At 40.0% G+C, this 24,361-nt stretch overlaps 3 protein-coding genes and 1 pseudogene across 5 annotated transcripts in view; 1 reads left to right on the top strand and 3 right to left on the bottom strand.

Annotated features, from left to right (window-relative positions):
* Window positions 1-6,940, bottom strand: part of rspry1 (ring finger and SPRY domain containing 1) — an 88,491-nt gene extending 81,551 nt beyond the window's left edge. For all 3 annotated transcript variants that reach the window (XR_015851001.1, XR_015851002.1, XM_088341110.1), the window contains exons 1-3: window positions 6,756-6,940; window positions 5,638-6,259; window positions 1,939-1,991 (exon numbers count right to left, since the gene is read on the bottom strand). Coding sequence is in view for 1 of the 3 variants with exons in the window: in XM_088341110.1 (XP_088197236.1) it covers window positions 1,939-1,991; window positions 5,638-6,035 (451 nt within the window). In the remaining 2 variants the exon portion in view is untranslated. The remainder of the gene's footprint in view (window positions 1-1,938; window positions 1,992-5,637; window positions 6,260-6,755) is intronic.
* Window positions 6,941-9,836: 2,896 nt separating this feature from the next.
* pierce1 (piercer of microtubule wall 1) lies at window positions 9,837-12,090 on the bottom strand. Its single transcript, XM_088341112.1, has 2 exons — window positions 11,869-12,090; window positions 9,837-10,707 (listed from the first exon to the last, which is right to left on the bottom strand). Exons 1-2 carry the CDS (start codon window positions 12,074-12,076, stop codon window positions 10,370-10,372), a joined length of 546 nt encoding a protein of 181 aa, XP_088197238.1. The 5' UTR covers window positions 12,077-12,090; the 3' UTR covers window positions 9,837-10,369.
* LOC148363455 (U2 spliceosomal RNA) lies at window positions 11,516-11,639 on the bottom strand (annotated as a pseudogene).
* A 26-nt stretch (window positions 12,091-12,116) lies between the features above and the next one.
* Window positions 12,117-23,903, top strand: anapc13 (anaphase promoting complex subunit 13). Its single transcript, XM_088341111.1, has 2 exons — window positions 12,117-12,377; window positions 23,616-23,903. The coding sequence occupies exons 1-2, from the start codon at window positions 12,279-12,281 to the stop codon at window positions 23,739-23,741; spliced, it is 225 nt and encodes a 74-aa protein (XP_088197237.1). The 5' UTR covers window positions 12,117-12,278; the 3' UTR covers window positions 23,742-23,903.
* The last annotated feature ends 458 nt before the right edge of the window (window positions 23,904-24,361 follow it).

Genomic DNA, 24,361 nt, shown 5'->3' with positions numbered 1-24,361 from the left:
TATATTAATGCAGACAAATCCAATGACAGCTGTAGAGATAATGGCGGGGCGCATGGACGCACCAGCTCAAAGCTCTTTGGCCGATTTTTATTTTACCGTTCTCTTGTCTATGTAACTTTCTTTTCTGGACACATGCTTGGCCAATAATACCTATAGTCGGGAGGAACTTATTCAATTGGGTGGGCGTCAAAATTTCGACTTTAGGCTTTTAAAATCCACTCATAAAATAATATTAATTCATCCATTAACTTTACAACATCGGGCTGGGGGCAGGGGACTGTCAGAACTGATTTCCAGCAAATAGCAGGGAATAGAAAGAAATGGGGGTCACCAATCAACCTGCCATTCAGGTTTTGGAATGCGGGAGGAAACCGGAGAGTCTGGAGAAAACTCATGCAGGAAAGGGGAGAACCCACACTTTTGACAGGGTTTCTACACCTTTATAATGGCATAATTAAAACACTTTTCAAGCACTTTCAATGCCAATTTATCCATTACCTTCAAAGGAAGAACCAGCGCCAATCAAAAGAAAACATTTTTTTTTTTAACTTTGATGACTAAAATAAAGGACCAATCTTGCTGCTAGCACATTCTTTGTGCTATTTTGAGCTGTCCCCATCTATAATCTACAATGTGTCAAAGCGCTGCTATAAACTGACATGAATTCTGACTCAAAAATGCTTGCGGAGCTTGGCTACGTCGCAATTGTTTACAAACACAGAAAGTGCTCTATAGGTGTAGGGTAATAATTGACTTTAATAAGGAAGAATAAAAAGAAAGAAAGTACTGTATGTATGAAAAAAGCAGAAATTTAGGCCAAATTAGGACTCATTTTAATGATATTGATTGCTCCGAAGGAGAGTGCGTTCAATCTTTGAGACTGATGATCTTTTTCTTTCACTTCTTTTCAAATTATATTTTTGAGTGTTTTTCTGAAGATCTGAGTCCAAATTGGCTAAAAAAAGAACTGTAAAAAGTGAAATGTTTAGCATTTTATCATTTATTTGTGGAACTTATATGTTAATAGTTGTAATTTGTTTTTATTGTTTTGCATTTTCAGGGATTCTGTGTTGTTGTTCGACTTTAAATCGATTAAGGGTGTAAAAAGCTCAAACTGTTTTGTATTTTACAAAAACAAATTTGTAGGTCTGTGTATATTTTAATTTGTATTTAATGTGGTTTTGCAGGTATCACCAGCAAAACATTAAATAAATTACTAAACAATTTCCTGCACAATGTTTCATTATTGATAATATGTCATGAAAAAAATAATCTGAGGAGCGGTTTCAGAGTCCTTCACAGTGAGCTGAGCCAAAACAGTCAGTTTTCTAAATATAGCTGTCCTCTTGGTTGCGACCAGTACGCTTCACATGACAATGCCATATAGTCAAGCCACTAGAGCAGGGGTGTCAGCGTTATTTTCACGCTCTTTTTAAGAATAATTCTTTATTGATTGTGTGGTCTTTAAATGGCAGTGGCACAAATTCCAAGAATATTCAAACACATCACCCAAAATCCGAGCAGTTTCCTGACTTTGAAAATTTAAGATTAGAATTGAAGCATTTAAAGATTTCAAGCACCCGGGATTTGCTATGGTGTCAAATAAAATTGCTCCTAAGATGAGAAAAAATGTAGCAGGAAAACGTGAAGTGACAAAAAAAAATACTCCTTAAAAACTTCTGCACCACATGCTGTGGCAACTAATCAATTGGCAGAGGGTTATGGGTTTGAGAAATAAAGAGGCCTGTAGTAAAAGTGTACTTTTCACTTAAACTGAAAGGTGTACTCAATGAAAATGTAGTTAGATCACATACTACATTAAACAACACTAGTGATTGTGGAAAATTGAGACAATAAATGTGTTGGTGACACTAAATTATAAAATACATTTGCAAGTCTGCTTGCAATCGTCTTGTTTCCAATTGTCAATGTTCTCACCTGTCTCTGCCATTTCGTGTAAAGTGATCATGGAATATGGTGGCTCTTGATCGCTGGTAAAAAAAAAAATAAAAAAAAAAATACATGAGTAAAATAATCATCCAATAACAAAACTGGAGTGCAGTTTTCAATATTTTTAACAAAGTACCTATTTATGCAAAATGTTTAAAAATTAATGAAATATAAAAATCAGAAAACAATAACTGTTCACAACTGTTGTACAAATTAAACACCTACAATTTAAAAAAAAAAAAAGGATTAACGTTTTCATTGATTAAAAGTTTGTTTGATTTTGAATTTTCCAACTTTCAGATTAATATTTTCTTAACAGTAGGCACAGTAAGACAGGAGTCTGCAACAAGTGCCCTTTAAGGACAGCGAAGGTGTCTGCGAACCTGTTCTGAAACTAGCTCACCAGTGCTGGGTCATTGTGATTTTCTAGTAGAATGTTTTTGGTTTTTTTAGTAGACTACTAAGTCTATTTAAACGTGCGTCAAATAATAAGCCTGGTAATAATAAAACAACATAATAACATGCTAAGTTGTTATTTTAGAATTTCATATTAAATTGGGTGGCCTTTGTGCAAATTAGTAACAATAAGCGTGAAAAAGGTTGAAAACGCTTGCTGGAGGATTTCTATATTCCTCCAGTAAAGTTTTGGTTTTTTTTTTATACATTTTCTGACATTTAAAAAGCCAGTACCTCAATCATTATGTACAGTTGTAAAAAGACTTTGGGCACCCTGATCATTTTCAAGATTTTCTTTTATAAATCATTATTTGGCAGGGTTGTTGTCTTAATAAGGTATCCAGCTTTAACTTTGCCAATGATTCTGTAACATTGTTGACTGGAATCCATGCTTCAACTTGAACAAGATTGCCATACCTGCACTGGCCACAAGAGGTCAACCGATTATTGGGTGGGCCCATTATCAGCACTGACATTTGGGAATTTGACAGATATTAGTACAGGGGTGTCAAACTCATTTTAACTCGGGGGGCACACGATAGAACAAACATTCTGTCGGGGGCCGGACTAGTAGATTAAAGATAAAGAAAAAGAGAGATGAAGAAATAAGAGAAAGAGGGAGGGAAAAGAGAGGGCAGGACAAAGAAAGAGGGGGAGAGCGTGAGAAACAAAAGAGATAAAGAGAGAAGTCGTGAAAGAGGGGGAAAGAAAGGGAGAGGAAGATAGAAATCCAAAGAGAAATAGAAAGACCGAAGGAGAGAAAAGAGAAAAGAAAGCGCAAAGGGTAGGAAGAGAGAAAGAAAAGGAAAAAAATGAAGTTAGCGCAAAATAAGTTAAAAAGACCACAGAGAGAAAGAGAAAGAGCAACAAAGGCAGAGAAAAAGAGACACAGAGAGTTTAAGAGACAGAGTGGGAAAAAAGGTGTGAGAGAGAGAGAGAAATAAATACAAGTACGGAGTCTTTGTGAGAGGCACCTGGCTTTGGCAAATCAAGTTGACATATTTCAACCTGCAGCTTGTTTTTCTCTTGCGCTTCTCTAAATGTTGTCTCGCGGGCCGGATTCAATCCCTTGGCGGGCCTGATCTGGCCCGCGGGCCGCCTGTTTGACACCTGTGTATTAGTATCAGCATCGACTAGGGCTGCACGATTTGGGAGAGAAAACTTAATTGCCATTTTTCAGACCTGCATTGCCATTTCGATGTGATTTCCGATTTGAAAGGAAAGTGCATTTGCTGTACTAGTTTTTTGTAGGTACTTAACCCTTAGATGCATGACCTACCAGTACATACACTTTTTCATGAGTGGGGAAAAAATACGAGTACTATTCGCATCAAGTCATACACATGATATATGAAAAATAACTGGAATATGGCGATTGTTTTTTTTATTTTTAAAGATTTTGAAGAATAACAACCCATGGTTGATCCCACTTATGCATCCAAGTGTTAATACTAGTGACATGCTTTAACCCGCCTTTGAGCCGTCAAGACTGTTAAGAAGCAAAGACATGTCTGTATAATGTCACCAGTCACTACTCCTTTTGGAATCTCCAAGTGGCCACTTTCGGAAATGCCTAGACATACATACCCTCAGAAAAATGTGCAAAATACTTATGTTTAGTTTTTCAGACTGATCAAGTTTTGCCTAGGACAAGGTAAGGCTTCATGGAATTGTACAACTATTTTCCAGCCAATATGCCCATGCTAAGCCGATTGAGAAAAAAAAAAAAATAAAAAAAAAAAAACAGGCGAGAATAAAAGCCTACCATTTTTGTGTGTTCCAACTTACATTACTCAGCACTTGCAGTGATTATTTTAGTTAGGGACAAAACTTCCGAGTGTTACCTTTCAAAAGAGACCAAAACTGTCCATATTCTCCAAGCAAAAAAAATTAAGTAAACAGCGCCCTCTTCTGGGGAACTTTGTTAGGGTTGCTGTCCATAAATCGTTGAAAAAAGCGCAGTGAGATACAATTGCCCAATCGCAATACGTCACGTAATGTCGATAAAATTTCGGGTAATCATGCAGCCCTACGCATCGACTCCCTCCTGCTAACCACTTAGCGCTTTTTGATTGGGTAAGCGACCGGGGGCAGAGTGACCAAAGCATGAACTTGTGCCGACATACCTCTGTCCACGGTAGAAAAGTGATTAAGAGATAGCATAAAAAGTGTAGTTACCTTATTTCAGAGAGGCACGTTTAGGTGAAGACTGCTATATTAGCTCTTATCTGGCTGTAAAACATGAATGCCCACACTTCTTAATTCGCCAGACCTGTTGACATGTCAATGCACCGTTTGTTTTAAGTTAATTAGTCATGTTGGTTGTATTTCCATTTTTACTTATTGAAGATGTTTTATGGGAATTTTTGAGCCCATTTTTATCCATTATTTTAAAAACCAAATACTACTAAAGTGTTTCCATGAAAGTTTGTTGCAGAGTAAAATGCAGGGAGCTATTTAAGTTTTTATGCATCTTTAAGCAAGTTCCAGCTAAGCTTGATTTACATCTGTAAGTTGTTGGGTTATGTGAAAGATTGATCTTAGTTGTTTTGAAAAATTGTAATGGATTTACTGTAAAAGGTTTTAAGGGAGTTATTAAAGTTTTATTTACCTTTATACGAGTTGCAACCAAGATTAATTTTATTTCCTGCTGTTTGTTTTTTTGTTTAAGAGAAAGACTAATCATGTTAGTTGTGTTAAAATTCTCACTTACTGTAAAACATTTCAGGCAGCTATTTTAGTTATGTACCTTCATACGAGTTTCTGTTAAGCCTAGTTTTATTTCCTGAAATTTTAAATTTCAGTTTGAGTGAAAAATTAAGTCAATTTAATTGTGTTGAAATTCGTATTAATTTCCTGCAAACAGTTTTACAGAGCTATTAAATTTGAGAATCGTGAAGCCCTAGTCGAATTTTTGTCAGCGATATTTTTTGAAAGATCAATCATTGCACACATTTGGTAACATTTGTAATACCTCAAGTAGTATCACATACAAATAAGTGCTGTATGCATTTCCAATTTTATATTCATCAGTTATATAAGGTGGACTGTGTCATAAGACGGTCTTTAAAATTCCTGGCCAAATTAGAGTTTTGAGGTGCACCTTACAGTCAGGAAAATACAGGAGGAAATTTCTTCATAGATGTTCTCACATATTATTAATTTAGTTAATGATCCTTGAGGAGCAGAGTCTTTTAAATGAAAATGTGTTAATAGAAAAGGCTCATTTACTTGTCTACAAGGGTCCTGATGACAGCAAGTGTGTCCAGCACCAGGCCATCCACATTCTGCTTCTTCCGCCTTGGCTCATGGGGGCCGCGGCCCCTACGCGGAGGTCTGACCGGGTCCCTTGGGCGACTGTTACGAGACTCTCCCACATCAACACCTGTTCCCGTACCCTGGTCCACTCGCCTGGCTTGTCCTCGAGATGCCCTTAATGTCCCATTGTGATGGTCCTCTCCATCGCTATCCTCCCAGCACACGCAGCTATTGCCCATAGTCTCGGGGGCAGTGAGGAAACAGGCAAGGGTCCCCAATGGGGAAGAAAATGTTTTTGTCGAGGAAAGGAATAGCAGAACCTGCACAAAGCTCCTACAGGCAAAGTCACTGATCCAAGAAGCTACTATCATATCATTAGGTGAGCATTGTCCTGTGTGATTTTTGTCCCGAAGGACAAGGTCTGATTACCACAAATGACCATTGTGACTCCAAAACACAGATTCGGAAACCAGTTTAGCAGCATTTATCTGGGTTACTTGACCAAGAGGTGTCAGGTGATGTGAGGATGTCTTTAATCATCATACGCATCATTAAGTTCTGATCCAGTCGTCCTGGTCTGTCACAACTTCAAAAACTAAAAAACAAAAAACAGCAGGTAACGCGAATAAACAATTAATTTATTCAGTTGGAGAAAATGTGCAGCAAAAACATTCTGGAGTGAATAACAATTAGTGTTTGTAGTTATTCATACGCGTCTACTAGACTCGCAGTTAAAGGGGACCTCAAACAGAAGGAATAACAATTGCGATACTAAATAGCTTTTGCAATAAAATGACAACATCCTTAACAGTTAGCGTGTTAGCTTGCCAGCCACCCACCAAGCAACAGCTCAAGCTATAAATAAAACCACGAGTGAATAAAAAGTCCTAACTATTGCAGTTACACGTTTGCTATTCAGCTGATTTTAAATGCCAAAGTAGCCTTAAAACGCTCAGTAGCTACGATAAGCTCTGGCTAACCAGCTGCTAGACAGGCTAACCGTGACTGCCATCCGCAAGTTACCATAACACGAGTTGCAATCAACTACTCGTTGTGCGTCTGTGATCGAGGTAATAAAAATAGTCATTTACCCAATAAGGACGTTTTCGATTGTGCACAGTTGTTGGCTGTTACTGAAAGATGTTTGACAAATTCGGAAGCCGAAGCTGCATGCTAAATTCCGTAGCGTCGGCAGGTAGCGTCACAATGACCATGGCTGCTTCCAGTTGGGTGTGCATGGCTTGATTGAGACTCACGAAAACCATACCAGTCAATTTATACGTTTTCCCAGGATTTTGTGCGTTTTTTTTATCATTTCAAATTGTGTGGCCGTATAACGTTTTTTGTACTTTTTTTAAATATACAGCATTATAAGCAACACAAAATTTACTGCAGGTGAGGAAACAACTAAGAACGATACAGTAGTACTGAAATATATGTCATTTATTTTGTAAATAAAATAAACATTTTTCACACGAATCGCCCTTTGTTTTTTATTCTAGTCTATCTTGCTGTGAGTAAACGTGGGCTGCTTTTTGTAAGGTTTATTAATGCTTAATAAGGCAAATGGCAATTATTTACAAAGGGAGCAATTGGCTGAGGTAAAGGTATTCCAAATGAAAACAATCACAAAAAGAAAAACAAACGAACAAATGATATACTTATACTTTTAAAAATATCACAAACATATATAGGCCTACAGAGAATTCCCCAAAAAATGATAGTTTAGATAAAATAAAACTTTGAAAAATATAATGCATAAAAAATATTGACTCAAAAAATCCCATAAAACATATTCAATAAACGTTATGATACTACGGCACTACTGTTTAAAGCAGGGGTCGGGAACCTTTTTGACTCAAAGAGCCATAAAAGCAAAATATATTAATTTTATTTTGGGAAAGAGCCACACCATATATTATGAGACAAATTTACTAAATTGCTAAACCCGCGCCCCAGACAAAAACTTAGTCTTCAGCACATTTATTTTTGATGATTTGATAAAAATTATGAAAAGAGAATAATGCCAGAGCCCGTGTCCCAAAATCATCAAACATACCATTTTAAACTTGTGTCTTTCTTGCAATTACTCAAGATCGGTTAAACTCATTTTGACCCTTTTTTTTCATACATATTGGTTTCAAAACCAGATGTAAGCAGTTATTTTGTAAAAACGTCACGACATTCTGCAAACAGGGAGCCTGATGTGCTTATCTATGGCGCAGACGGCGTAGGGCGAGAGATGGGAGAGAGTGCTTGCACTTTTTGCATAGCTCCACCCATCCCTCCCACTCACCCAATCAAAAAACTTTAAGTTCTCTTCCGGTGTTTTGGCGTATTTACAGTGTGTTCTGTAGATTCATCATAAGGTATCTGAACACTGAAGACAGATAATATAGTGAGGTTTTATATAACGGATTCTTTAGCGATGTACAGCCAGAACGAGGTTTTTTTTTTTTTTTTTTTTTTTTTCGTGTGACACCTTGACTGTAAATTGTAGTGAAAAACGTGCCCTATATATTCTGCCAAGCACTACTTCAATGTCAGTTTAGGTTTGGATTTGTGTGTATCTGAACAGGATTAATAGCTCACGTTGTGAAAGAGATGGAGAAAATTTGCATGCAATCAAATTTGTCTCCGAGCCACAGGTACTTATAGAAAGAGCCATATATGGCTCGCGAGCCATAGGATCCTGACCCCTGGTTTAAAGGGAGGGTCAATTTAAAGGATTTCCTTACATTGTTAAGACTATAATTGTCTTTATTGTCATTGATAACAACATAGTGGATTTAGTTTTCAACAAGAAGCTGTAAGGACTCCTGCTACTGTCGTCACAGCATTGGGTGTTTGTGAAATATGAATTGACAAGTGTAATCCCCTTGTATTTATCCATATCTTGATCACGTCATGGCGGCGCCCCTGTTCGGCTCCATCGGCTCGCAACAGTTTTTTACACGTCGGCCATAAGACCCAGTCTTCGACTCAGTTTTGACGGCGCACAAAGTCGGCTCGAACTGCAGATTAAGATACGATCGCAGTTTTTTTTTGCTGGATATGCGATCATCCAGACATCAAGCGCTCGGTGCTACCACCACTCGGGAGTGTTTATTAGCCACGGACCCAGCGGCATACAAAGCAGCGAAGCAGAGTGGCAAGACAGGGCGTGACCGCCGGACGAGGAAGCGAGGTTGTCGGGCCGTGCTAACAGCTAGGCTAAAGGCTAAACGCCTCTCCCATCCATTCTCCAACGTTCGCTCTCTGGACAATAAACTGGACCATTTAACAACTGGAAGTGGCATCGAACCGCAAGATGACGAACTGCTGCGCTAAAATTCTGACGAAGACATGGTTAATCTTATCTATCCCGGCTGACGTTCAAAGTAACTGTGCGGGTCAGATGTATCGACATTTCGTTCTGTATACACGTGTATACGAATGACAATAAAGTAAATCTGAAATATCTTAGGTCAGTCATTTTTAGAGTTGGTGTCGAGGGATGAGGACATTGGAGTTGCAGATGGCTCTGCTAACAACATATTTAATTTACCTCCCTTCTGAAACCACGGCCATAATTTGTCAGTATATTTGTGTCGTGGACAAAAATGGCCACCTTAGAAATTGAACAAAAAGAGGTGGATTTTAATTTGGTACTCATATTATTATGGTTTAAAGGATCCCTAAACACCCAGGGTCGTCGGGGCACCGTGTCCTGTGGTGTGTCTTGGGCAAGTGCAGCCTGACAGTGCCTATTTCTGTTAATCCACTTGCTCTATTTAGATTTGGCCAGTATAAAATATAATTGTCAAGTCAAGTCATTTTTATTTGTATAGCCCTAAATCACGAAGAGTCCCAAAAGGCTTCACAGATTATTACACTATATTACACAGACTATTTTTCTGAATATTATACATTCCCCTGCTAGAAACCCTTCAGATTAACTTCCACTTTAGGTATTGCAGCAGGAACTCAAGTTCTATTTAACAAAGGAACACATTTCACCACCTGAAGTACTTGGAAGAAAGAGACAATAAATATTTCCACTATATAATTATATGTAGTACCATGTAATAAAATTAATTTTGTTTATCTTTAGGTGTATATTATTTCCGATACAGCAAATAAATCATTTTGGCCGACCAAGCATAATTTGAACATTTCCCAGAACACACCTGTGAAGCTCTCAAACAAAGTAAATTTATTCCTTGGTTGAAAATATCGTTTAATGATATACAGTTGATCATGTAAAATATTTTTGAATTATTTTGTCTTGCAAAAATGTGAGACAAAAACGTGGTGGGTGATAGTACATACACTTGCCAGTTGATTTATGAGGATCAATTTGAGCTTAATGAAACAAAATTTGTATTCACTTTTTTGGTTTGTTGTGCTGGAGCCAATTCTTTAGGAGTAGGCAGTCCCTTGAAATAAGTTATCCTATCTTAAGCACATTAACATAATTAGGTGAGAAATCAACAAATCATTTGGTAAACTAAACGTATTCGTATTATATTATCGTTTATATTTTAATTTAAATATCTCTATCTTAGCACGATGAAAACAAGAAAAATAATGTGTAAATAACAAATTGTGATGAATATGAAAATATATATATATATATTTGCATTCTGATCAAACATTACTTGCGACCACATTTGTCCAAACCGGCAAATATAACATTTGAAGCCATTTATGATCACATCAATATTCAAATAGTGTGTTGTAAATTAGGACAGTCATAGACTCTGCTGCGGTCAAGGGTTGTGTTGAAGCAGTTATCACGATACATCCCACTCTCGGCCATGTGGTTAGTAAATTTTTGTGACTTAGGATAGTATGTACATGGGGTTGTTTCAGGAGTAGGTGGATAAAAGCCGTAGTCACTGGAGGTGGTCCTGTACATGGGATTCTGAGGTTTGGACCATGGCGATTGAAGAGAACTTTTATAAGGTGGTGGGCCATTGCAGGTGAAAACTGGGTTCCCAGGATTGCTGCATGTTTTGATGTTTTCGGTCTGCTCTTGGTCCGGGGCCGACATTGTGGTGCCTGCAAAAAAGGTTGGCAACAAAAAATGCATTCCATTTCGTCCAGAATATGGTGTTTCGATTTTAACTGTGCTCAGTTAAAAATATAAATGGATGCGCCTGTACTATACGTGTCAATAGAGGTGAATCCATGGGTGCAAAGGAAGGGTACAGACAAGTATTTTCATCTGCATTAATTTTTTCATCCACGTTAGTCACCAGGGCAGCACGGCGGCGCAGTGGTTAGCGTGTATGCGGCACAGTTCTAAGGTCTTGAGGACCTCCTGTGTGGGTTCAAATCCAGCTTACTGTGCGGAGTTTGTATGTTCTCCCCGTGCTTGCGTGGGTTTCTTCCGGGCACTCCGGTTTCCTCCCACATTCCAAAGACATGCATTTCAGGTGGATTGGCCGGTCCAAATTGTGCCTAGGTGTGAATGAGCGAGCGAGTTGTCTGTCCCTGTGTGCCCTGCATTTGACTGGCAACCACTTCAGGGTGTCCCCTGCCCACTGCCCGATGATTGCTGATTGCCCCGCGACCCCACTGAGGATAAGCGGTGCAGGTAATGAGATGGGACATTAGTCACCAAGGGCATTAAAATGTGTTGAAGAAGTCATTTATCATACTCTTTGTTGCTAGGGTTTTAAAACAGTGATTTTTTTTCAATGTCTTTACTTTTATCAGTGTGGGGGGGGGATTTTGTAAGGTTTATTGTTATATATTCTTTATCGATTATCCATTATTCGTCAAATTATAATACACTACAAAGCCAAGGGCCGAGACACTTGTCATCAGCCAAGAGGTCCTAGCCACAGAACCAAGCAGCGATGAGTGCGAATGCACCGTTCCCGGAGGTACTGCAACACCGGGCCGATGCGTGGAGTGGACAGAGCAAGCTCTTATTCCATCTCCCGGTTGCAAAAATCAAACCTACAGCATTGCTGTAATATGGGGATTGAAGCACTTTTGTGATTACGGCATTTATAGAAATGATCCCTAAGTAGCTGTTTTTCTTCATTGAAGACTACAAATCATCAACATGGATTTCGTTCTGATTAATGATTTTTAACAAACGGAGATAATGTTTATATATACGGTGTATTTTCAATTAACAAACTATTATTGGATATTAATATGTATTATATTCTCGATTTTAAAAACTTCAAAATGAAAAAAAAAAATTACCGTCGAAATACGATTCCTCCAAAGACGAATGTTCTTTCTCCGGTTGTTCACTTTTCTGTCTAGTTCCCATAGCAACCACTAAACACCATCCATGTCTCGTGGGTATTACTCGTCGACTACTAAATATATGTTTAAAATGTGATAAAGCCCCAATCAGACTTTTAACTGTGTGTGAGTAAATTTGGGACGTTTGAAAGTGTGGCTTCATGAACGTTTGTTACAGAGTAAAATATCGAGCGTCATTTGTAGTCATCTTTAGGCGCCAGTGTATGACGTTTAAGTAACGCGACGTTCTTCAAAGACTAATGAATTGTAAAAAAAAAACAACATCCACATCAAGCGCAGTGAATTTGTTGTATACTGCCTTTGTCGTAATTTTTGCTCAGTGACACGTGAACTCGGTCTTGAGTATGGACAGTGAAATTCAACGAGATGGTAGAGTTTTGGATCTTACTGATGACGCCTGGAGAGAAGACAGACTGCCATACGAAGATGTCACCATCCCGCTGGTAAAGCGCTTGTTTTCCAGAGTGTGGTATATTTGTAACGGGTGTAATAATAACTTTTATTTTATTGAAACTCCTGCGAAAATATGTGTATAGTTTTTGGTAAATGTCCTGCAATCCTGAGTCCAACAGTGCCATCTGCTGGTATGGGGTGGGGTTTGGTTTTGGCTTCTAACATGTGACCAGGAGGCGGGGTTTGTTGTCAGTTTTACCAGAGTACTACAAAGAGATCAAACCCAGCAGAAAAAGCTAATGTTGTGACTCATACATTTGCAGAAACTGTAATAATAAAAACCTCATCATCCAGTCCAGCATGAATGTGGATCTTTGGTGGGACACGTACACCGCGGTTACATATTGAGCTTTGTAAGACAGATGACAAGTGTTCAGTAAATGGTTAATAGGTGCAACGTGTGTGATCATTGACAATACTGTACACCACATAATTGGCGATGAGGTTAAATGCGACTGTAGTGTTCAGTGAAAATGACCAACTTTGTCAAACTGGACGAAATGAATCCTGAAAGTGAACAATGGATAGCTTATGTCGAGCGAGTGGAAATTTAGTTGAGCCTCTCAAGCCTAAGGACAAGACTTTCGATGACATTGTGAGAGTTTTGTATGATTACAATGAGCCGAAGCTAGTCATAGCCGAGATATCCAGATTTCGACGGTGTGTTCGGAAGCACGGCGCGACAGTAACCCAATTTGCCGTTGAACTGAACAACTGGCTGCAAGATGTGAATGACGACGAAGCATGCCAACGCAAGCTGCTTGCCACAGACGAGCTAACGTTTGCCAGAGCCCGGTGTTAGGTGCACAACAGGTGTTGTGCCCAAATCCGACTCCTGTGCAAATTCCTCCCCCCCTCGCGTGAACGCGCATTCTGCTGCGCTTCCAACAAAAGCGATCATATTCTATATAAAACGCTTATCAAAACAATAAAGCGAGCTAATTATAACAATTGGGAGATCCTAGTCTATATAACGCGTTTATTTAAACAATAAAGTGCGATCGTATTCTACAAAATGCGTTTGTTAACGCAGATGAAAAATTCACCAACGTCAATGTACGCTATGATTTCCGCAATCACAACTAATTGTACACAAATAGTATTTATTTGATTTACTGTAATATCTGTATGTAATGTCTTTTTTATTGCGAATGAAACCATGGTTGCATTGGATCCCGCGGTGTAAACAAATTGTTGTTGTTTTTTTCATTTAAAATCGGACTTCCCTGCCTATACTGTTTGCAAAATAAGACACGCTTTAAACCTTATTATTTATATGATCGCGCTTTATTGTTTAAATAAACGCGTTATATAGACTAGGATCTCCCAATTGTTATAATTAGCTCGCTTTATTGTTTTAATAAGCGTTTTATATAGAATATGATCGCTTTTGTTGGAAGCGCAGCAGAATGCGCGTTCATGCGAGGGGGGGAGGAATTTGCACAGGAGTCGGATTTGGGCACAACACCGGCAGATTGCTCTCAACATGGAGACAGTCCACCGTGACACACGACGGCAAAGCGAGCCAACTTCTTCAGTTGACAAGGTGCGTGAAACGCATAATATCTCTCGTTCAGCGCAGGCAGCGGGCTATGTATGTTAAGGGAAAAACATAGCCCAAATGACTGCTTCTTCAAAATTGCTTAATGCCATAAATGTGACAGTGGGTCATGGAGTGCCTGAACAGATTGTCACAGACAGTGAAACAACCTTTATGTCTGATGATTTCCAGCAATTTGCGAGGAGAAATGGAATCCTCCACAATACCGGTGCCCCGAGGCACCCTGCGATCAATGGCCTAGCTGTGAAGTATGTCTCAACGTTCAAGACCGGCATTAAAAAGTTGGCGAGAGAAGATTAGAGCGTTGAAGAAAAAGTCCCATTTCCTGCTACGGTATCGCACGATCCCCAACAGCACGACGGGAGAGTCACCTGCTGATTTGATTTTGAAAAGGCATGTCAGAACTAGACTGGACTTTTTTAAACCAAACTTTCAGGAGACCGCTAAAAGGAAGCAATCCCTACAAAAGGAAGAACATGACAGAGAGGCGTTGGACAGACAGTTCGACATTGACGAGCAAGTTTACCTGCGAAACACTGCTAGCGACAGCCCAAAGTGAACTCCTCGAATCATCCCTCAGCATTCGGGGCCAGTATCGTACAGGGTCTTAGGAGAAACAATGGAGCAAGAATTCACAGAGACCAGCCGAGATCCGGCCATCCTGTGGGGCTTCCAGATCTGATACCTGAGGAAGCAGCTGAGGAGACGGGGGCCGATGGAGAGCAGTTTCAGCGCATCCCCAGCACCTGTAGTGTCAGAACCAGCTAAACCACCTGATCCTGGCCCGGTGAGCCTAGGGCGCTCCAAGCGTACCCCAAAAGTGCCTCAACGTTACCAGGACTGAGTGTGGTGAGAAGAGACCAAGTGCTAATGTTTAGTTTAAGCAAGTTTATTCGGTTAAACATTCAGTTTACCTTTAATATGTGCTATGTTCATAATATTTCTAGTTTAAATGCACAGTAATGATATTTTGTATTGAGAAAATTTGCTTTGGTCACCTAATAACTCTCAACACATCAGTTGGGTTCAAATGGACCCATGAGAATCTCACTGTAATAATATGGTACCATTAAAACTGAAACGCTTCAAAATTACGGTGGTGACATGTTGACATCACAGAATGATGATCTTTTGATGTGACCTTACCGCTGATGTTTCTGTCTGCGCAGTTGACAACAGTTCTTTGTATGGTCTAATATGCCCTCTGATGGTGTTGCGCATCGTCTCGTTTGACACATGGGCTAAGTCGCTGATGCCTAGAAGTTTCCTGTAGCATCACATCTCCAAAGCCTGGATTTTCTTTTCCAGTTTTTCTGTGAGAGTCCATGTTTCGCATAGAGAGGAAGATGGAACTAACCAGCGCTAGCATGAGTCTGATCCGTGATTTCCAGATGGGTTTAAGTCGTGTTCTGGTTCTTGCCAAGATAGTTAAATTAGGTTCTAGCTCTCTGTAGTTGATGGTGATGTTTGTGGTTATACCTTGGGGATTGTTGGTCATTATTTTAGTTTTTTCTGTGTTGATTTCTAGGGCTGCATGATTAACAGAAATCTAATCGATATTGTGATGTTACGTAGTGCTATTGTGTAACCGTATGATACCTCGTTTTTTTCGAGGATTTATCAACGACAACCCTAACAAAGATCCCTTGAAGAGGGCGCTGTTAACTTAAGGTTGTTAACCCCTGTGAAATTCACATAAAATCTCAATCCAAAACATTCCCAAACTAAATTGAATGATGTTGTTGAACCGTTTGGACAATCTGGACCGGTTTTGGTCTCTTTTGAAAGGAAACACTCTCAAGTTTTGTCCCCAACTGAAATAATCATTGCAAGTGCTACTAACATTAAGTAATCCAAGTTGGAACTCACAGGAGTATAAGGTTTTTATTTTCGCCTGAATTATGTTTTGCAACCGCATGCCTGCAGATGAGTGAAGCATGGGAATCTTTGCTGAAAACAGCTGGGACAATACCATGAAGCCTTACCTGGTCCCAATTTAAAGTTTATCACCATCTGAAATAATAAATAGTATTGTGTACATCTTCTATGGGTATGTCTAGGTATGACTGGTGACATCATACAGACGCATCTTTGCTTCTCAACAGTCTGATGGCCCTGTCACTAGTATTAACCCTTGAATGGTTAAGGGATAACAAATTACCCTGTGCGTTGTTACTCTTCAAAATCTTTGAAAATAAAAACAGTTGTAATACTTTTATATTCAAGTTTTTTCTTCATAAAACATGTGTATGACATGATTCAATTATTATTTTTATTTTTTTCCCCCAGTAATTTCCACCTTCACTCACAGAAAAATGTATGTACTGGTAGGTCATGCTTCCAATGGTTGAGGACTTACAAAACTAGTGCATGAAATGCACCTTTCTTTTACAATCAAAAATCACATTGAAATTGCAATACTGGTATGAAAAACGCAATGAGTTTTTTTTCTCAAAATTGTGCAACCCTACTGATTTCCATCCCATACTGGTTTGATGCTTTGTCCAGGCGATTGACCAAATCCCTAAGTTCTTGTTCGTCTCCTGCCAATCCGGCATTATCATCAGCAAAACGGAGGTTAGTGGTGATGTGTATGTACTACAATACTGACTATACATTCATGTTGTTCCAGAGCTTCAGACATGATCCTCTCAAGGAAGATGTTAAAAAAAATGGAGGTAGAATGCAGCCTTGTCTCACACCGACTGGTCCGAAATCACGCTCCAATGTTACCATTGATAATTTGCGCACTGTTGGCATTTGGATACAGTTGTTCAATGGTCTGCACACTTCTAAATCCGAGCATTGGTCTTGATCCATTTCTCCTTTGTTTTTCTCAAGCTTTTTTCTGATTTTCTTGATAGCTGCTTTATACTTGGCTGCTCCTCCTGTAGCGACCCTTTTTCATGCACGACACAAGGTTTCACAATCTCTGGGTTTATTGCCTGCATTCAATAAACAAAACAATACAAAAGTCAGGGGCTTCTGTTCACGACTGCAATTATCTTCAACGCTTACAAACTTATTTTAGCTACAGCAAGCAGACAACATGCGACCACATTAATAATGAAACTTCGATAATAACAATGAACATAACTTTCACACGTACCTGCATTCAATAAACAAAACAATACAAAAGTCAGGGGCTTCTGTTCACGACTGCAATTATCTAAAATATTAAAGATACAAAAGAACGGGTCATCACTCAACAGGCTGCACCTCGTGGCGTGTTTGCATCAAAACACGTTGCATCTTCATTTCAAGCTGTATTGCTTAACCTCTTATTTAGTGCTTTTTTAATATACATCATTTAGAACAACTTATATATCTTTATATACAAAAATAATTTCGAAAGCAGCTCAAATGTCTAGCAAAATATGCATTTTTTTTATCCAACTGATATTGGGCACATCTTACCTTCAACGCTTACAAACTTATTTAAGCTACGGCAAGCGCTGAAGCCCATAAAGTGCCAAACGAAAAGAACAGTCGCAGACGCCCATGACTTAACAACTGAATGAGGTACCGGAATATTAACAGTAATACAACAAAAACACAGATTTTGTGAGAATTCAAAAAAACATTAAAAACAATCAAATTTCAACTCTGTTACACCCCTCCAAGGCTGTTTCGTTTCTCCTTTAGTTCTCGCTTCATGTCACACTGTTGGAGGTCTTTGTAACCCTCAGCTTTATCTTCCTCCGGTGTTTTCCTTTTCTTCTTTTGCTGCTTCAGTCATCGTCTCTGAGAACTTGGTGGTCAGCGTTTCGACATCTTCGTCCAATAAAGGGCATGAAGCTCAGGGCCACCTACAAGATGGACAGACTTGATCAGTGGGTTTTGTGACTTCTTGACCTCCTGGAGGCGAACACGGAAGTTCATCATGACCAGGTCGTGATCTCTTCCCACATCCACTCCTGGATATGTGCGCGTGCTTGCTGTCTTGATTCCACTTTTGAAACGTTGTGGAATCGTGAATTCCATCCGAATATTGCCTTGTCCCTTTTCTATAGCTTTTACAGTTGCTTAGAGAATTTGCCAGAACCAAGTTGTTGTAGCTAGTTAGTTCAAGAAGTCGTTGTTCTCTTTCATTGGTTTGTAGGTTAGAGCTTGTTTCACATGTTTTCTTCCAGTATCTATGATCATTCACACCAATTTGGGCGTTCCCGTCACCTTCCAGGTGGATGGTATCTTTCTTTGGTGGTTTGTCTATGATGTCTTGAACCTAGGGCTGCACAGGCCACTGATTATTGCAAACTATATACTATTACACAATCCCATGATCTAAAACCTACATGAGGGCAAGGAAAAAGTCAAACCCTTAGCGTGAGGAAAATAAAGAAACCTTGAGAAGGGACCCACATGAGGTAATCACATGTGCTTGTTAGTCTCGCCATCATAGTAGAAAACATGACCCTCTTTATTTGTCATTTATGCCAAGTTTTTCCATTTGGTATCACGTTGACCCAAAAGACCTTAGCAGTATCTATCCATCTTGTAGATGAGTTCCTTTAACTTTTCTTTGTTTGCTTAAAGTGCCGACATTCCACGTAGCAGTGGTAATGACAACACTTGTACTTCGGCGCTATCGCGAATGGCAGCCACTCCAGCACCTCCCGTGTTATTTTCGCTGTTTTTGCTCATATCTTCAGTGTTTGCCTTGCAGCACTTTGGATTACTTTCTATCCAATGGATATGGGTTTTAACGCACAAAAATGTGTTTTCGAGGAATCAACTCCTCTACCTGAAGAATTCTCGAGCCGGCGTGGTTCCCCTTTTACCTGACGAGGTGAGGCGGTCCTATCGGGGTGCAGAGCCGGTGCTAAGGTAAAGGCTAAGCGGCTAGCGGCGAAGTGGAGATATAAGCCCTCGGTACCGTCTATAATCATGGGGAATTTAAACTCACTACCAAATAAGATCGACGAACCGGCTGTGCTTGTGAAAGACATCAAAGCATACAGGGAGTGCAGAGTTTGCTTTGCTTTACGGAAACGTGGCTCACGTCTAGCATCCCGGATGCTAAAGTTGAGCTAACCGGCTTCTGCGCTGTTAGAGCAGACAGAGACACAAAAGCCTGCGGGAAGCGCAGAGGAGGCAGACTCGCTATCTATGTGAACACAAGGTGGTGTAACCCCGGGCATGTAAACACAAAGATTTCTATCTGCTGCCGTGATGTCGAACTTTTGGCTGTAAGTCTGCGTCCCTATTACTGGCCCAGAGAGTTTGGACACGCCATTGCTGTTATTGTTTACATCCCACTGCGCGCTGATGCGGAAGTAGCGTGTGACGTCATCCACTCTGCTGTGGCCAAGCTCCAAACACAACATCCTGAGGCCGCCATGTTAATCTCTGGGTACTTCAATCACGTGACTCTTGATACAACACTGCCCTCTTTTATCCAGTATATGGACTGCAAGACCAGGGCAAATAGGACTATTGACCTACTGTATGCAAACATTAGGGACAGTACTACCCCACTGCCTGCCCTTGGGAAAGGGGACCACAACCTCATTCTGCTTAAACCTCATTACAAACCAAAAGTGAGGAGGCTACCAACAACCACACACTCTTTCAGGAAATGGTCTACAGAAGCAGAGCAGGCTCTGAGAGACTGCTTTGGACGTACGGACTGGGAGGTCCTGCTAGGGTCCAGCAGTGGGGACATTGAGGAGGTGGCAAACTGCACTACTGACTACATTAACTTCTGTATGGACAATGTTGTTTCTATTAAAACTGTACGCTGCTATGCCAACAACAAGCCCTGGATCACGAGCGACATCAAGTGCCATCTGAATCAAAAAAAGAGGGCTTTTAAAGATGGTGATCAGCAGGAGCTAAAACGAGTACAGAGGGAGCTCAGAGTCCAGCTCTGAAGAAGGGAAGGAGCAGTACAGGAGGAAGTTGGAGAAAAAGCTGCAGAACAACAGCATGAATGAGGTGTGGGAAGGGATGAAAGCTTTTACTGGCTGCAGCACCAAGCAGGGTGTGGCTGTGGACATAGATGTGGGGAGAGTCAACCAGTTAAACAACTTTTTCAACAGGTTTGACCACCCCAACTCATCCTCACCCCAGAGTACTGCAGCTGTCCATCCCCCTTTGGACACTAGCACGGAGGACATCCCCCCACTCAACATAACTGCAGCCCAGGTGTGTGGAGAGCTGAGGAGGCTGCGAACCAGCAAGGCAGCTGGTCTAGATGGAGTATTCCCCCGACTGCTGAAGGCCTGTGCGTTGGAGCTGGGAGACCCTCTACAGCGCATCTTCAACCTGAGCCTTGAACAGGGGAGGGTCTCTCAGCTGTGGAAAACATTCTGCATCATCCCAGTACCAAAGAAATCAAGACCTGAGGAACTCAACGACTTCAGGCCGGTCGCCCTGACATCACATGTGATGAAAACCATGGAGCGGTTGCTGCTGCACCACCTGAGGCTACAGGTCCGTCACGCCATCGACCCTCTGCAATTTGCTTACCAGGAGAAGGTGGAAGAGTGGAGGATGCTACAGTCTACATGCTACACCGATCCCTCTCTCACCCGGATAGGGCTAAGGGGGCTGTGAGGATTACATTTTTGGACTTCTTCAGTGACTTCAATACCATACAGCCTCTGTTACTTAGTAGGAAACTGACAGACATGGGAGTTAGCTTACACATTGTAAATAGATTACGGACTACCTGACAGGCAGACCCCAGTATGTGAAACAGGGGGGCTGTACAACGGACACTGTGGTTAGCAGCACAGGATCTCCATAGGGGACCACGGTCTCTCCGTTCCTATTCACTCTGTATACATAGGACTTTCAGTACAACTCTGAGTCCTGCCACGTGCAAAAGTTTGCTGATGACACTGCGATCGTGGGATGTATCAAAAGTGGGCAGGAGGAGGAGTACAGGAAATTGATTCAGGACTTTTTCCAATGGAGCAACGCGAACCACCTGCACCTGAACACCACCAAGACCAGGGAGATGGTGGTGGACTTTAGGAGAACTAGAACTCACCCGGTTCCTGTAACCATCAAAGGAGAATGTGTAAAATTTGTCCAGACCTAAAAATACCTGGGTGTGCAGCTGGACAACAAACTGGACTGGACTGCCAACACAGAAGCTGTATGTAGGAAAGGTCAAAGCCAACTTTACTTCCTCAGAAGGCTGGCGTCCTTCAACATCTGCAAAAAGCTCCTGAAAATATTCCATGAGACTGTTGTGGTAAGCGCCCTCTTCTATGCGGCAGCGCGTTGGGGAGGCAGCGTCAAGAAGAAGGATGCCTCTTGTCTCAATAAACTGGTGAGGAAAGCGAGCTCTGTTGTGGGCTCAGAGCTGGACAGCCTGACAACAGTAGCTGAGAGACTGGCACTGGAAAAGCTGCGGTCAATCATGGACCATTCATCACATCCACTACACAGCATTATATCCGGACAGAAGAGAAGCTTCAGCGACAGACTGCTGTCACAGTCTTGTACCACGGACAGACTGAAGAGATCTTTTCTCCCTGATGCCATGAGGCCTTTTAACTCCACCCGGCGGAGTAAAGGCCCACATTAAACCACTCCCCCTACATTGCATATTACTGTTTTTTATTGCAATGTGTATTCTGTGTAGCACTATCAAGATACTTTATATAATACGCTACAGTGGGTATTGGCACGTCACATTGGGTATTTGTATATTGTATTCTTTTTGCTTTATTATTGTACTGTTCTCAGCACAGGGATGCTGCTGGAAATGTGAATTTCCCTGCGGGGATGAATAAAGTATCTATCCATATAATAGTGTTCCTACCACGCAATCTGGGTGTCCTCCTATCAGTCACTCACCGTTAACCCAAAACCTTAGCAATAGCAGTACAAGTCTGAACAGAGCAAGAAAATATTTGTATTTTGAGCTGTGTTTTAGAGTCGCAATTTACAAAAACAACATGTCTAACTGTTGTGTGTTCACGTTCACAAATCTCAATTTTAAGGAACACAATTTGGGGGCAATTCCTGGGGGAAACGAGGGTTTTCAATAGCAACGCAGACTGCAAACCATTAAAATAACTGATTTGACCGAGGACATCATTAGGTATGATGTCTCCGCCAACTTCATATCTGGAGATCTGGTTTAGATTTACTTGCATCCCGAATAATAATTGTAAGTTGGATAAGTGTTGGGGAAAATGCTATCTGTTAATAAATCTTTATTTTGTTAATGGTAATTATTGATTAATTGCCATTTTAAATATTATTATTCATCCCACCAACCCAATGTATTTCATGGGTGCAAGTCAAGGAAATAATTCTATTGGAGTTTAACTTAAGTGTGAACTAAGCTACGCTAAGTATGTACTGGTCATCTGAGTCACCTTTCTTGTCTATTTAACTTATTGGCATAAAAAGGGATTTTACTCGTTATTCACCAGATTGGGACGGGCTCTCTGAAATGATAACTGCTTTGTATTACAAATAAACTGTGATGATTAAAACTGAATGAAAATATAAATTAATATAATTATTTCAGCAAAATTATTTTGTATAATGTACAAAATTGTTGTGAACTGAAAAATCTTGAAGTGATAACTGAGTTGTATTACCAATAAACTGTAATGATTGAAACTGAATGAATATACTGGTATATACATTTATATTATATTTTTGTCGCTGATTTACAATTTCAACCTCGATAACACTAAATTTTGGGGACCCATCGATCTTTGTTGAATTGTAAATATTATTTTCAAAGCATTTTATATAAAGTGTTTAAGATTAAAATGCTGTTTTTTTGTATTTGTATAATTGTTCATAAATTGTTGTTGTGATAAAATTTTCATTTTGATAACAAAAAAGCCTTTTACGTTTTTTTATTTTATGATTAATTTTCCATAATTACTGCATGTGTTGAAGTTAACAAAAGAACTTGATTTTGGTTCCACTTCACTGCACAGTGGATTTACGTTTATTGTTATTATCGATGTTGTTATTATTATAAAGGTTTACACACAAGCAGAGGGCTTCAAGATGATTTATTACTTCGACTATGCCATCATTTGGAGAGAAGAATGTGTAACATGCTTGTGTGAATTATGGTCTGAATACAAAAAATGTATTTGAAGAGTGTATTAAGAGAGTAAGAGTTTATCATGATTATTTTTCTGTTTTGCTTATGCGACATCTGGTAAAAAAAGGGGGTAAAATTAAGTTCGTATTCATTTTTTTTTAAAAACGTTTTTTTTTTCAAAGTTTTTTGACCTCGGTGGATTTCTTTTTTTTTTTCCCCAGAGAATTTCAGCTGCTTTTGAAAAATCTTTCACTATGATAGCAAGTTCGTAATGAATTGGAAGTGCATATTTCCGCGATTTTCAGTACTGAACTGTGACTTTCAACTCTGAGGGTGTTTCTTTGCTGCTTTTATTTCGAACTGCGCTCCAAGCTAGCAAATCATTTTATAAATCAGCCACATGGTACATCCGCTTTGTGGGACTTAAAACCTCACCGTACGCTAACATCAACACCTACCTCGACTCATGGTTCATAAACCACTCATCTAATATACGATGCAGAGGCTTCATGGATTTGAGCCAAGTAGCACTACCGAACACTGTTCTAAAAATGATTGTTAAGTGTGAAGATTGTCCTATGCAAATGTTTTACTCATTTGTTTTAAGAAACCTCACCTTGCTGTGTTTGTTTTCAGAGTGAACTTCCTGAGGCCGAGCAGGACAATGGATGCTCCACCGAGTCCGTCAAAGAGCAGGAGATGAAGTGGACAGATCTGTCCCTCCAAAGCCTCCATGTAAACACTCCTAACACCGGGAATTGAACTTCCAATGCCTTGGCACAGAAGAAGCTGGGCTATGTTAGTTTACACATTTGGTTTTGGGATGTTAGTTTAGTTTTACTCATGGTTTGCACCCTATTCTTATGTAATATTATGTCATGCTTTCCAGCTGTAGCATTCCATTAAATAACAATACATTACTTATTTACTGATGGCTTATTTCAATGAAAAATGGAGGTTTGACATCTCTTGATTTCGAAAGGGATTTAAAAAGTCTTTAAAAGTCTTGAATTTAACTTGCCTTAACCTGTAGGATCCTTGTTTTTAGACCAGCTCCATACAGTTAGACACATGTAAAAAAAAGTTTCATCATTTTCTCTTTCCAAATACAGTGTTTTGTAGTGCAATTATTAAAAACCTGATGTATTTACCATGATGATGCCTCAATTTCACAGAGGAAGGGCTGAACCCTATTACTCAGCCATCCCCTCAATTTTACACTTCTCTTTCGCCAGGCGCGTTGACGATGAGGTGCTTACCGGTCTTTAACTTGGATCAACCTCTTGCTCATAGCAGCCGCACCAATGACGTGTCGAGCGCTCGAAGCAATAGCAAACGAGGCATTTTTTGCAATATCTCGCTTCATCAAGTAGCATATTATT

This window comes from Urocampus carinirostris, chromosome 7, assembly GCF_059441175.1.
Source record: "Urocampus carinirostris isolate Australia breed hairy pipefish chromosome 7, RoL_Ucar_1.0, whole genome shotgun sequence".
NCBI lineage: Eukaryota > Metazoa > Chordata > Actinopteri > Syngnathiformes > Syngnathidae > Urocampus > Urocampus carinirostris.
Note: the sequence above shows the minus strand (reverse complement) of the source record. Positions and strands in the feature narration are given on the sequence as shown.

Coding starts and splice junctions, on each gene's coding strand:
- anapc13 (XM_088341111.1), top strand. CDS start 12,279: ATGGACAGTGAAATTCAACGAGATGGTAGAGTTTTGGATCTTACTGAT. Junction 12,378..23,615: donor AAGATGTCACCATCCCGCTG/GTAAAGCGCTTG, acceptor GTTTGTTTTCAG/AGTGAACTTCCTGAGGCCGA.
- pierce1 (XM_088341112.1), bottom strand. CDS start 12,076: ATGAAGCCACACTTTCAAACGTCCCAAATTTACTCACACACAGTTAAA. Junction 10,708..11,868: donor GGAGGAATCGTATTTCGACG/GTAATTTTTTTT, acceptor CCTTTTTTGCAG/GCACCACAATGTCGGCCCCG.